At 40.6% G+C, this 14,934-nt stretch overlaps 1 protein-coding gene across 3 annotated transcripts in view; it reads right to left on the minus strand.

Annotated features, from left to right (window-relative positions):
• vps50 (VPS50 EARP/GARPII complex subunit) overlaps nt 1–14,934 on the minus strand; it is a 186,019-nt gene that overhangs the window by 126,667 nt on the left and 44,418 nt on the right. For all 3 annotated transcript variants that reach the window (XM_087987151.1, XM_043689946.2, XM_043689947.2), the window contains exons 5-6: nt 11,888–11,941; nt 3,762–3,832 (exon numbers count right to left, since the gene is read on the minus strand). In XM_087987151.1, coding sequence (XP_087843277.1) covers nt 3,762–3,832; nt 11,888–11,941 — 125 coding nt within the window. The remainder of the gene's footprint in view (nt 1–3,761; nt 3,833–11,887; nt 11,942–14,934) is intronic.

Here is a 14,934-nt window from a genome sequence, read left to right on the forward strand (position 1 = left end):
TTCGGTCCAACCCGTCCATGCTGACCAGATATCCCAACCCAATCTAGTCCCACCTGCCAGAACCCGACCCATATCCCTCCAAATCGTTCTTATTCATATACCCATCCAAATGCCTCTTAAATGTTGCAATTGTACCAGCCTGCCCAAGCCAGTTCAGCCTCTCCCTATAGCTCAAATCTTCCAACCCTGACAACATCTTTGAAAATAGTTTCTGAACCCTTTCAAGTTTCACAATATCTTTCCGATAGGAAGGAGACTAGAATTGCACACAATATTCCAACAGCGACCTAACCCATGTCCTGTACAGCCGCAACATGACCTCCCAACTTCTGTACTCATTACTCTGACCAATAAAAGAAAGCATACCAACCGCCTGCTTCACTATCCTATCTACCTGCGATTCCACTTTCAAGGAGCTATGAACCTACACTCCAAGATCTCTTTGTTCAGCAACACTCCCTCGGACCTTACCATTAAGTGCGTAAGTCCTGCTAAGATTTGCTTTCCCAAAATGCAGCACCTCGCATTTATCTGAATTAAACTCCATCTGCCAACTCTCAGCCCATTGGTCCATCTGGTCAAGATCCTGTTGTAATCTGAGGTGACCCTCTTCGCTGTCCAGTACACGTCCAATTTGTTAGAACAGGTATTTTGCCGAGAGTCACTTGTGTGAACTTTTCCCCTGTACCCTCCCACTAGATAAATCTGTGCCCTGCAAGTTGGTAAAACTGCAAACGGATAGTTATGTGGGAAAATCAACAGAGCAGGTGGGACAGTGGTGAATGACAAGTTCATCCCACATTTAAAAATTGAGAGAAAACACAATGAAGGGAGGAAATAAGGTGAACCAGAGTCAAATCCAGTAAGGAAGGAATAAGAGCAGCAAGTTGGCTCAGTGGTTAGCACTGCTGCCTTACAGCGCTAGGGACCCAGGTTCGATTCCCACCTCAACTGACTGTCTATATGGAGTTTGCACATTCTCCCAATCTTTGTGTGGGTTTCCTCCGGGTCCACCAGTTTCCTCCCACAGTCCAAAGATGTGCAGGTCAAGCAATTGGCCATGCTAAACTACCCATAGTGTTAGGTGCATTAGTCAGGGGTAAATCCTAGGATAGGGAAATGGGTCTGGGTGGGTAACTCTTCGAAGGGTCGGTGTAGACTTGTTGGGCTTAAGGGTCTTTTCCCATACTGTAGGGAATCTAATCAAATCAAAAAAGGTGAAGGAAGGTTTGATTGAGAATAAAGAAAAAGGAAGCTTATTAAAAATATTAAATTTCACATATATTTAACAACTAAAAATAAACAATACTAGATGAGCAGAAATTTACTCCAGTTAAATATTGGGAAGACTAAAGTCACTGCACTTCTATATTGTTATGGATCATAAGTTCAGTCCAAAGACTAGGCAGCTACTTTACAAAACACTTACATTCTGTCCACAAAAAAGACCCTGAGCTCCCTGTAGCTTGCCACTTTAACACAGTCTCTGGGCTGCTGCAGTGCTCCAGCGAAGCTCAGCCTGAGGTGGATAAACAGCACACATTTTCCACTTGGGGACCCTGAAGAGCCTTCAGGACTCTATATTAAGTTCATTATTTTTAGGGCCTGGACACCCTCGCCCATGTCCTTACCCAGACATACCAGGCCTTGTTGTCACATGGGCTGCTACCATAACCAACCCATTGTCAGCTAATGGTAGCCATCAACATCAATTCATTCTCTCAGGGTGATCTTCACCCATTCCTTTGACTGCCCAATTGACAAAATCTGTGATGAAAAGGGCTGCTCCATTTCATCTGCACTTGCTATTCCTCCAGTTACAGTCAGTTCCTGCATCACACTGACAGATAGAGTTGATATTGTTTTCCAAACTCCCTTGGCAGCTCCAAATATTGAAGCATATTCTAAATAGCCAATTTTTAAAACCTTTTCAATCTTTCCGTGGCCTCTTCAGTCCTTACATCTTATTTGCTACAGCCCACAACCCTCTGACATGTCTGCGCTGATCCTGTCCTGGCCTCTTGAGTAGCCTTAATTTCAGCTGCTCCAGAACATTTAAGGTCCCACACCTCTCCATCCTGCTTTCCTCCTTTAAGCTACTTCTTTGAGTTACAGAATACAAAAGTAAGCAATATACTAGACTTTTACTTTTAAAATTGGTCAAGCCTCAACTGGAGAACTGCATTCACTCAATTCTGGGCATCACGCATAACTAAGACTGCTTGAACGGTATGTAAAATAAATTTACTGAAATTACTACCAAGGTTGAAGAACTTCAGGTCTGTGGAGGGATGAAAGTAGTTAGAGTTGTCTCCTTAGAGCATGGAAAGTTTAAGAGAAGCTTTTGTAGAGAAATCCAAAATTGAAAATGGTTAAGTCCATTAGAAGAATTCTACTCCGTTCAGAAGGCTCAATAATTAGAGGATACAGATTTATGGCCAATGGTAAAAGAACCAGAGACAATGCAAATTTTTTTTAAAACAGTTAAATTCGTGGTCACCCTGCCTGAAAAGAAAGTGAAGGGCACAAATCCAACACATGAGAAAATTGGATAAGCATGTGAAAGAAAAACATTTACAGGGTTATGGAATTAACTGGATCTCTCTAGCCAACAATGCAACAATAAACCTAATGACCTCCATGCTGTGTTCACACTGTTTATGATCCTGCATAAATCAGGTTGTATGTTTACAAAGTTTAAAAGCCCATTTCTTGAGTTGTTCTTCATAATTAACCAATCCGAAAACTGATTATCACTGTGCTTTCCTTTTTATCATATCCAAAGGTCACAGGTACCTTTCTCACTTCTCAGTGAGCAGAAGAGGTGGGTAAGGCATTCCGGTGTGGGCAAAACACCACAAATTTTGATCACAACTTCCCTTCAACTCTCTTTCTTGTTTGGTTGATTGTTACTGTGCTATTTTCAGCCATTTTATACCTGAGGTCTGCTTAAACTATAAAATCTATTTTCTCAATAAAAGCAAAATACTGTAAATGCTGCAAATCTGAAATGTAAACAGAAAATGCTGTAGAAACTCAGCAGGTCTGACAACATCGGAGAGAGAAAAAGAGATAACATTTAGAATCTAATGACACTTCATCCTCAGCTGAGAGACTTCAGCCTTGGCTCAGCAATTTCTAATAGTGCCATTCATTTTATGAGCCTTTTGTAATAAAATGCTTCTGCCAATGCACTATATGTTCTGACTCATGAAAGGTGCCCTTAGACAATACAATGTTGAATTAATCTAGTAACCACAGAGTTGGTCAGTGCTCAGTTTGTGAATGCATCACAGATTTGTTGCAATTCAGAGAAAAGCCATTCAGCCCATTGCACCTGCACTAACTCTCCAAAGGAACACTTTATTCTGTGTCATTCTCCTCCCTTCTCCCCATAACCCTTCACATACTTCCTTTTCCAATAATCTAATTCCCTTTTAAATGTTTCAGTTAAACCTGCCATGACTGCACTCTGAGGCAATACGTTCCAGATATTAATCATTCGCTGCACAAAAACAGATTTTTACTCACGCCACTTATGCTTCTTTTACCAACTACCTTAAAATTGTGTCCTCCTGGTCTCAATGCTTTTACGAATGGGAACATTTTCTCCCTTTCTCCTCAGACCAGACACCTCATGATTTTAAATACCTCTATCAAATATATGACAAATTCACTACAAGGCAAAACGCAGTTTCAAAAATGTTTGATTGCTATGGAACCCTTAGTAAAGGCAGTTTTGGGAAAATTAAGTCACTTACCTTCTTGCGTTTGTACATATGACAGCAGCCAGTTGAAGATTGGCCTGCAATGATGTAACTCTTTCAAGTTCCTGCAAGAAACACATTTTTAAAAAGACCAAGATTTAGCTGTTTTTTCCTAGCAGGTTTCTTGCCTTTTCTGTGAAAGCTCTGTTCTTCAAAAAAGTTATACATATGGGTATGCTAACACAAGTACAATAAATTCAGTAATAATATTCTCCTTGAATTTTGTATCCAAGAAATAAAGTCCTAACACCTCTTCACAGTGTCTCTTCAGAAATGTTACCTGTTTTATCTTTTGAAAGCACAACTTACAATTAGCCTCAATATTTAAAATGATTAAATATTTCCACAATGTCAATGCAACCAAGCTCTACTATAACATTTCTGCTAAATAGCATAGTATTCATACAAATATACCCATATCAAGCGTCCTAAGACAGCAATATTGAACCACATATTTTGAAATGCTCTCCAGCATTTGGACTAATGTTTTCACTGTTAAAATAAGGTCTCATATGAATTATAAAGCAAGGAATTGATTGGAACATGTGCAATAAAACATAACTGCCACATCTAGGGGTTTTACTGCAGTAGTGGAAATAGGGGCATACTGTCCAATTTTGAAATAGAACCTTCAGCTGTTCTTTTTTGCATCAAGACTATTTGAGAAGATAATTCCTTTATGAACCTAACCTTAAAATTTACACATCACAATTAACGATAATAGCAGTATTTGATGGCCTGAAATGATCTCATTAATTTAATTCTCAAACCACTAATTGGTACACTTATCAAGGTGTTGAAAGCCTATAAATGTAAACAAATTCTTTCATTGACAAAGTTTTTGAATTCCCTCTTGATTTAACAGGATTACAAGAGGACATAAGTGTCAACTGTTTAAAATCCATTAAAGCCTATTCTAGAAAACACATGATTGTGTGGTCAGATGACCCATGAACTCCAGGGTTGTTACAGAAACAGGAGAAAGTGAGGACTGCAGATGCTGGAGATCAGAGCTGAAAATGTGTTGCTGGAAAAGCATAGGTCAGGCAGCATCCAAGGAGCAGGAGAATCGACGTTTCAGGCATAAGCCCTTCTTCAGAAATGAGGAAAGTGTGCCAAGCAGGCTAAGATAAAAGGTAGGGAGGAGGGACTTGGGGGAGGGGCGTTGGAAATGCGATAGGTGGAAGGAGGTCAAGGGGGGGGTTCCAATTCCATACTACTCCCAGGAGGACCAGTTCCAATACCATACAACCCAATGCGGTGGAGGGCATCGTCGATTATGTCTGGGGGGAAATTGCGGTCTTTGAAGAAGGAGGCCATTTGGGTTGTACGGCATTGGAACTGGTCCTCCTGGGAGTAGTATGGAATTGGAACCCTCCCCTTAACCTCCTTCCACCTATCGCATTTCCAATGCCCCTCCCCCAAGTCCCTCCTCCCTACCTTTTATCTTAGCCTGCTGGACACACTTTCCTCATTCCTGAAGAAGGGCTTATGCCCGAAACGTCGATTCTCCTGCTCCTTGGATGCTGCCTGACCTGCTGCGCTTTTCCAGCAACACATTTTCAGCTTGTTACAGAAACAAACATGTTTTCATAAGCAGTGATAAAATCTCAAAACGTGGAAGCCAAGTTTAAACCTAGCCAGATTCTGCAATTTCCAAAATGCCGAACTGGAACACATGGTAATCATGCAGCAAGGCCTTGAACAATCAACTTTCCATCAAAACCACTCAGGCCTGAAACATGGTTACCGACCTGAAGACGGGTTATACCCAAAACGTTGACTTCTCCACCTACTGATGCTGGCTGGCTTGCTGTGCTCTTCCACCCTGGAACTGCCTGGCCAGGTGCTAATGGCATCATTGATTCAGAATTAATCGTTGTTTACAGCTCCAGTGAAGCTGCTTTGTTAGAAAACTGCTACCCAGACTTGGTGGCATCAACTCAGTAAGAGGCCAGAGGCACAGCATGACAAGGGCAGCACTTAACAGTTAAAGATTCAAAGCCATGTTCTGCTGCTTCCAAATATAGTGTGTTCATCTCACTGGATCTTCTTGCACATGCCCGATTCTTTGGCATTGGACACAGGTCATAGAATCTTAGAGAAGGATGCAAATAGGGTGTTGAAGTGAGGGGGTGGGGGGAGGGGGGGGGGGGGGGAGGGAGAGAGAGAGAGAGAGAGACCTGGTGCCTTAGCTCTGCCTGCTTCTGTACTTTCTTCTATGATGTCTCCAGAGAGCTACCTTTGGGAGGGAGATGAGCTGCCCAGCATCTCCAGCTCCTGGTGTCTCATGGGGAGCATCATCAGACTGACCAGGGCCAGAGACACCACCACAGTGAGACAATCTAAACACGAAAAACAACCCTCAAAGAGTGGGGAAGCCCAAATCATTGACTGCAAATCCCTAGCCTCTCCCAGCCTTGCTGGACAGGTATTGCCAGTCCTTTCAGATAAAAAATTCAAATAGAGTGGTAGGGACCTGTGGATAGAGGGCAGCAAATCCTTGAAAGTAAGTGTCAGAAGAAAATAGCTAGTGTAGATTTGAGACTGTTTACTTAGAGATTAAAGCGTGTTTACTGAAGACTCATGTGAAAAAATTAATGGAACTCTATTCAAGTACAACAATAGAGCTTATACATTTTTTCCCTTGATAAAATGTTCAATAAAGTTGTGTTGGACCTTCCCAAATCTTGTTGCCTTTGCCTATCTCACTGTGTCATGTGCTTAAATTAAAAACTGTTACTGCAAAACGGTCAGTTTGTCAGGGCACATTTACCCAACTTTCACTTTACAGCAATTTGCACCTTGAATTAATTAGCTAGGTGCTCTGGTTTCCTCCCACAGGCCAAAGATGGGCTGATTAGGTGGATTGGCCTTGCTGAATTCCCTCAGTGTTCAGGGATGTGCAGGCTAGGTAGGTTAACTGCAGTAAATACGGGGTAGAGTGGGATGCTCTTCAGAGGGTCAATACAGACCCGATAGGCCAAATGGCCGTTATTTACACTGTAGAGATTCTATGTATTTCCAACATCCAATTACTCCTTCCCCCTGATCACCCCAGGACAAATTTTCCCATGCCTGAACTTGGATTGCACTCATGAAGTTGGATGTACTGTACAAGAATAGCAAATCTCAAGGAGAACAAGAATTTATACTGCTATGAGAAAAGGGTACTGAATGACAGAGAGAAGATTGAGTGATATTGAGAGGACTCAGCATCCCTTTCCCACATAAAATAAATTGTTGTTCCCTTTGAAATGCTTGCAATTCTTTCCTGATGACTATTAGACAAAAAAAGCTTCAAATGCATGTCTCTTGTTAAATCAGTAGCTTGAAATAGAGAACATGAGTATTTTCCAAAATTATTGAATCACCACAGGTTCCATCTCAAACAGAGGATGAGCTGACATTAGCATCCTGCCCGGTGGTGGTCAGACAACAACCTTCTCCTCTGTTGCTCTAATTATCCTACTTTTCTCTCCAGAACAGACTCACTTAGTCCAAGGTCTCAGTCAAGTCAGGCAGCAGCGAGGCCAACTACCTCTTCCATGGACTGGTGCTTTATTAAAATAAGCAAATTCCATTCAATAAAACTTGTACAGGGTTCCTGTCCTCAGGTAACCACATCACTTTGGCTTACTGCTGGGCAGAATTAGTAAGGTTTCTTCCTCTGCTTAACTACTTTGTTTGCCTTGAACTGAAGGAGAGGCTAAAACATCCCATCTTATTTTAGCTGCTACAAATGAAAGGTTTTATATTTATTTATTTTCCACTGCAGAATAAATCCATTTATTCCAAGAAATTAAATCCTACAATCTAGTATTCTTATTAAGCTGAAGTGCAGTAAGGATTGACAAGAACAGAATTATCAGTGCAATAAATTTGAGCACTTTAATTAAAACTATACGCTTTATTTACTGATTGGATACTTTTTTGAAAAGATCGTTCAGGCAATGTGGTCTTCACTAGCTGAATTATTGATAATCCCAGGTTGTCATTAAAAAGGTGGAGCTGTCTTCTTAAATCTCTGCAGTCCATTTCATACAGGTATTCCCACTGTGTTGTGAGAGGAAGTTCCAGGATTTTAACCCAGCAAAAAAGTGGAGGAATGGCAATATAATTCCAAGGTAGGATTACATGTGGCTTGGAAGAAAACTCATAAGTGGGACTGTTCCCACATAATTGCTCCCCTTGTTTGTTCAAGTGGTGGTGATCATTGGTTTAGAAAGTGCTATCACAGGAACTGTAAATTTTTGCAGTACCTCAAAGTTGGCACACACTGATGTAAAGAATGTCACTCTCATCTCACCCCTGAAGTTCAACTCGTGTCCATATTTGGACAAAGGCTGTAATAAAGTCAGAAACTAAGTGGTCTTGGCAGAACATAAACTGAGCATCAGTGAGCAAGTTATTGCAAAGCAATTGCTGCTTGACTGTACTATTGATTATATCTTCCATTACTTTACTGAAGATCAAGAGTAAACAGATGGGGTACTAATTGCCTGGGTTGGATTTGCTCTGCTTTATATGTACAGGACATATCTGGGCAACTTTCCAAATTGTTGTGCACATCCCAGTGTTCTAACTGTACTAGAGCAACTGTGAGATGAGTGCCAAATTTTGGAGCATATGTTTTCAAGAAATTCATGAAATATTGTCAGAACGCAGGCTTTGCAGATTCCAGTTTCTGCCATTTGTGATGTGGAGTGAAGTGTATTAACTGAAGATTGGCATATGCAATGCTGAACCTCTGTAGGAAGCCAAGAAGAATCATCCACTCAGTATTTCTGGTTGAAGACTGATGCAAGTCTTCAACCTCATCTTGAACAATAATATGCTGCCTCCCACACCATTATGTGTGGTGGTTCCTGTGCAATCTCCTCTTCCAGTTAAGTGCTTAAAGTCCATTACCACTGGCCGGACTGCACATCTCAGATCTGAAAATCTCATGGTATAGGGGTAAACAGATGAACATAAGTAGAAAATTGGCTTGCTGGCAATAAACGGTATTTATAAATCAGTCTTTGTCAGATTGGAATGACGCGGCAAATGGATTGCGGCAGTGGTCTGCACTGGGGCCTCACCTTTTTACAATTCACATAAATGACTTGGCCCAGGAGAGCAAAGGCATACATGTTAAATTTGCAGATAACTCCAAGAATTGTTTGCTTTGACAGGATGAATAACAAAGCAGTGTATTACTTAAATGAGTAGTGATTGCAAAATTCTGAGATGCAGAGGGATTTAGACGTTCCAGTGCATGAGTTAGTGTGAAGATAGGGCAGGGAAGGTGATGGGATGCTGTCCTATATTTTGAGAGCAATAACCCTCCTGACGCTGCCTGGCTTGCGGCATTCTTCCACCTCCTGCTGGTTTACTTTAGATATGCAGGGTCTTGTTGAGGCAACATGTCAAAGTTAGTTTGCATTTTTAGTCTCCATTTTTAAAGGAAGGCTATCAATGCATTGGAGCTGAAAAATGTGTTGCTGGAAAAGCGCAGCAGGTCAGGCAGCATCCAAGGAGCAGGAGAATCGACGTTTCAGGAAGGAGGGCTTATGCCCGAAACATCGATTCTCCTGCTCCTTGGATGCTGCCTGACCTGCTGCGCTTTTCCAGCAACACATTTTCAGCTCTGATCTCCAGCATCTGCAGTCCTCACTTTCTCCTATCAATGCATTGGAGGCTGTTCAGACAAGGGTCACCACATTGATACCTCGAATAAAAGGGTTGTTTTATGAGGATAAGTTGGACAGATTGGACTTGACTCCACTTGAGCTTTGGAGATTCAGTGGTGACTTGACTGAACTGTATAATGCCCTGAACAGTTTTCTTAAGGTGAACTTCAAAAGGATGCTCCTTTTTGGGGTCAGTCTAGGGGGACGTTGTTTTAAAAGTAGCAATCACCCTTTCAGGGCAGTGATTAGAAGAATTTTTTTTTCCGTTGCTTGTAAAATCACTTAGCCCTGTACATGATTTGCTGTATGGCACGCAAGTAGCCCCTTGTCTTGCAGTTTAATCAGCTTGACACCTCATTTCTTTTTAGTTAACCCGAACCTCTATAGACCTGTTCATGTATCATATTTTAGAGATAAATGTTAGACAGCTACTTGACTTCTCTGTGAAACAGCTCTCTCAATTTTGGATCCAGCCCCTCAGATATTAGCAAGGACTGGGTTTACTGTTGTCATTTCCGATATCTGGACCCATGCCAAGTTCCCTGTCTGGTTACTCCCTCTTTGGGGTTTTTTTTTGTCATGAGGTACAATTGACTGGCTTACTAGGCCATTTCAGAGAGCAATTAACAGTCAACCGTATTGCTGAGAGTGTGGAGTCACATAAAGGTCAGAACAGTAAAGAACAACAGATTTCCTTCCCTAAAAGGACATTAGTGGGGGAATAAGGGCTGGGTAATAAATCTGGTCTAGGTAATATCCTACGAACAAGCAAAGTCATGATTTTATTGAATGTTGAAGCAGGCTAGAGGAGCCAAGTGGCCTACTGCTGCTCTCAATACATATATTCATGTGGGTGGAGTAGAACTACGTGTCATTAATACATATGGAAAACCTAAAACTTACATGCAAATAATGTCACCAAGAGCCTGCGCTTACCACACAGCTGAACAACAACCTGGGTTGCCAGTGAACACTGGTAAAATAACCACTTGTGGGGAAAATGACAAACAATAAGGACCTTTTTTGACAATCATTTGGGGAGTGTCAGGGAATGAACAACCATAGTACCACATCTCACCAAAGAGTCAGTGTCTTCAGAAGAGGAACAAAGAATGAGCAGGAAGAAAAAAAATTTGAAAAAAGCAAGAGTTAGAAAATAGATTTCCACCTGAAAATGTCCTGGTGACCTCTCTTAAGGGCATCAGAAACAAAAACAGAAATTGCTGAAAAAGTTCAGCAGGTCTGGCAGTATCTATGGAGAGAAATCAGAGTTAACAGTTCAGGTCCAGTGTCCCTTCTTCAGAACTGCAGGCCATCTTATAAGAGCATGACTCATATTCAGGTATGGTTCTGAGTTTTCACAACTCTCCCAAATAACCATTTCACATAAGTCAGCATTAATATCCTCCAAAGTTGACTAAGAGAAAACTCACTTTCAATCAACACATGTGCAACTTTATCACAGTGGGCAGCACGGTGGCACAGTGAGCGGCACAGTGATTAGCACTGCTGCCTCACAGCGCCAGAGACCCGGGTTCAATTCCCGCCTCAGGTGACTGACTGTATGGAGTTTGCACGTTCTCCCCGTGTCTGCGTGGGTTTCCTCCGGGTGCTCCGGTTTTTCCCCTCAGTCCAAAGATGTGCAGGTCAGGTGAATTGGCCATGCTAAATTGCCCGTAGTGTTAGGTAAGGGGTAAATGTAGGGGTATGGGTGGGTTGCGCTTCGGTGGGGCAGTGTGGACTTGTTGGGCCTGGTTCCACACTAAGTAATCTAATCTAATCTAGGATGAGAAGATAACATTTAAGAACTGGAATATTCAAAACCCATCTGTTCTCTGGAGTTCACTATTGTGCTGAGATCACCAAGTTGTTTATAAACCCAGTCTAATCTTTGATGAAAGTTTATTGTTTTGAAATGTTTACTTTGCTTTTCCAATTCACATTTGCTACTTGAACTGTTGAGGATTTTATTTTAAATTATAAAAAAGTTAGGTTTTGCAATGATAAGATTACCATTAAATTTGTATTCCAGATTTCACTCATTTCTTGATCCATTCCCAAAATTTTCCAACAAGGCTCAATAACCAGCTGTTTATATGTTGTTAACTTCAGTCCAAAAATACTAGTCATTCTCTTTTTAAGAATGTGTAGCTTTATACTTCCAATGCATCTGGTTGAGCAATAAACTACGTTTCCCCATATTCCATTTATTAAATTGGAATGTAAGTGATTTGATGCAATACTGTACCTGTAATAAATTTTCTATTTCAGCACATAATATATCTTCAATTCTGAAATCCTCCATAAAATTGTGCCAGATCCAGAGGAAATAGTCTCAATACTTTACTGTTCAAATTACATGAGTGGAACAAGTTTTTTGTTCACCTCAAACAAGATTTAGGTTAATTAAAAGTGATTATTTACCAGTTATCTGTGGTCCCTTACCTTCACATATGCAGCTTGTTTTTCAAGGATTAAATCTGCTACTTTCTTTGATACCTTTGAAGAAATACAAACGTTCAGTTTAATAAGAGTTCTCATGCCTATAGAGACGTCATAATGACTAATTAATGAATACAATTCCTACTGCATAACTTATTCACTTTTAATTTTGATGAAAATATTTACTAAAATGTAAACCTCCATGCTCCAATGTAATTTGAGTCCACTACACATAAATATCCAATTATTGGACCTAACTGTAACAAACTTGGAAGGTTTTGAAATAGAAAATCCAGTCCAAAACCTACTTAATAGATTTTATTAGGGAAATGAAACTGAAAGCTACAATATTGTGTGACCAAATTTCTGCTCATGCTGGTTGGAGACACAGCTTTAATTAGAAATAAGTGTCAACAGACCTGTTGGTCTATGCACGAAACTGTACTACTTACATTAAAAAGATGATAAAGGGAAGATCCAGGCAAGACTTTTTTTTGCAACTGTATCTTACTGATATTTCACTTCCAAATAAATTCATACCACTCCAGTTTTCATGCAAGCCATGTGTATAAATACTGGAGAAGTTCCAGGTACAAACGCTAACCCAAAACAGGTCAAACAGGACAAAAGTAGAAATTTCTGGAAAAAACTCAGCAAATCTGGCAGCATATGTGGAGAAAAATCAGAGTTAACATTTCAGGTTAAGTGGATCTTTCTCAGAATCCTCTGTCAGTGTTTGGAGGAAGGGTCACCTGACCCGAAACATTAACTCTGATTTCTCTTCACATATGCTGCCAGACCTGCTGTGTTTTTCCAGCAATTTCTATTTTTGTCTTTTATTTCTAGCATCCATTGTTCTTTCAGGTTTTATTTAGATCATGCAGGATGTTTATGAAATTAAGTATTCACCGATTTGGAAATGCGATTGGTTTATTCTAACATTTGAAAATGCATGACATGTTATAAGGATGCTTTCCAGACTTCACCTATGAATGAGGGTTATCTATTTGCTGAGCACCTGCTTTCTCTCCACACACGTGATGCTGACCCCCCTGACCTTTGAACTTGTTCTTGTCCTTTCATTCTAACCTGCATAGTGCCAACTCAGTTCAACACAAGATTCATGAATATTGCAGAATGTTCCAGAGAACAGTAATCCTCTTATCTGAAGAAATCTTACAGATAACTCCAGACCATAATTTATAGCATCGACTTTCTCTACAGCACTGGTGGAATGTGGTAGAACGTCTAGAATTATATCTGAAAAAGACATCTGGAATTACCGATGACCATGAAACCATTGTCAATTGTCGGAAAAACCCATCCAGTTCATTGATGTCCTCCGGGGAACAAAAACTGCCTTTCTATCCTGGTCTGGCATACATGGGACTCTAGACCCACTGTATTGTGGTTAACTCTCAACTGCTCTCTGAAATGTACTAGCAAGCCATTCAGCCATATCAAATGCTACAAAATTTCAAAGAAATGAAACCAGACGGACCACATGGCATCAAATTAGGACCGCAAAAAACAGAGGGAGGGGGAGGGCGCGAGAGAAGCTTTTGTGCCCAGCCATAAACTGTTCAGCTACATGAGAACCAATCACTGATATCGATGGGCAAAAAGCTCTTGTCATTGATAACTGGCCATTAGTCCACAGACCAACCAAAGCTTCATTTGTACACAACCTTTTAGCTCTAGCTCATCCAGAAACTACACTTCAAATACATCCTGGTTAACAAGCAACTGTGTAAATAATGCTTGCAATGAGTATTAAGGTCCCTGTTTTCAAAACATGCAGCAATCTTCAGCTTTTAAACAGTTCTTTTCTCATTTCTGTCACAAAAAGACATTTTTTTACAAAATTGACATCATCTTTTGAAAAAGACATCAAAAACTGTCTTTTCTCCTCAGACAGGCTGGCCAACATGCTGTGTCTATCCAGCATTTTGATTGTTTTTCAACACACATCCATGTTGGTGAAATATTGTCTGAGTAGAAGTATTGCACAGAACACATTTCAAGTTTTAACAGTCTTCCACTGGTCAGAGAACAACTTTTGTTTATATACCTAATTCTTAAATTGTGCAAGTAAAATACTTTAAAATTTAGCTTACGACTTCGAAAACAAGGTGGTTACCAATAAACCATATAGCTTCATTGGAGAGAAAGAGACAGAGTTAACATTTTGAGTTTGGTACGACTCTTCTTTAGAAATGTAGAGTTATATCTGACTCTAAATGTTAACTCTGTTTATCGCTCCACTGATGCTGCCAGATTTGTTGTGTTTCTCTTACATTCTCAGCGTTTCTTCTAGATTTCCAGCAACCCCCGAATTTTGCCTTTATACATGTAATTTCTATATCTGTCTACCAAAGTCTCAGCACTAAGTTGCTATAAATAAAAAAATTCAAATCAGAAAGTAATAAAGACCTCTCTGGCTCAACAATATGCAGCACATGAAAATTAGTCATGCCAACAAGGAATGCGAAACACTACACTGATTCAATTGGGTTAAGTATAGCCAAGCAGGAATAGTTTTAAACAGCAACCACAGCGCTTCCAGATTTTCATTTTGATAGAACACAACACCAGAGAGAAGACACATGACAAATCAAGATGATGCTTAGTTCATGTGAATTACCTACCCATCCTAATAGAACATAGAACATTTCAGCACAGAACAGGCCCTTTGGCCCTCAATGTTGCGCCGACCTGTGAACTAATCTAAGCCCATCTCCCTCCACTGTCCCATCATCATCCATGTGCTTCTCCAAGGATTGTTTAAATCTCCCTAATGTGGCTGAGTTAACTACATTAGCAGGTAGGGCATTCCACGCCCTCACCACTCTGAGTAAAGAACCTGCCTCTGACATCTGTCTTAAATCTATCACCCCTCAATTTGTAGTTATGCCCCCTCAACAAACTGACGTCAGCATCCTCGGAAAAAGAGTTTCACTGTCTACTCTATCTAATCCTCTCATCATCTTGTATGTCTCTGTTAAATCCCCTTTTAGCCGCCTTCTTGCCAATGAGAATAGACCCAAGTC

Source organism: Chiloscyllium plagiosum, unplaced genomic scaffold (assembly GCF_037043375.1).
Source record: "Chiloscyllium plagiosum isolate Xiang-an unplaced genomic scaffold, Cpla_swu_hap1 HiC_scaffold_5, whole genome shotgun sequence".
Classification (NCBI taxonomy): domain Eukaryota; kingdom Metazoa; phylum Chordata; class Chondrichthyes; order Orectolobiformes; family Hemiscylliidae; genus Chiloscyllium; species Chiloscyllium plagiosum.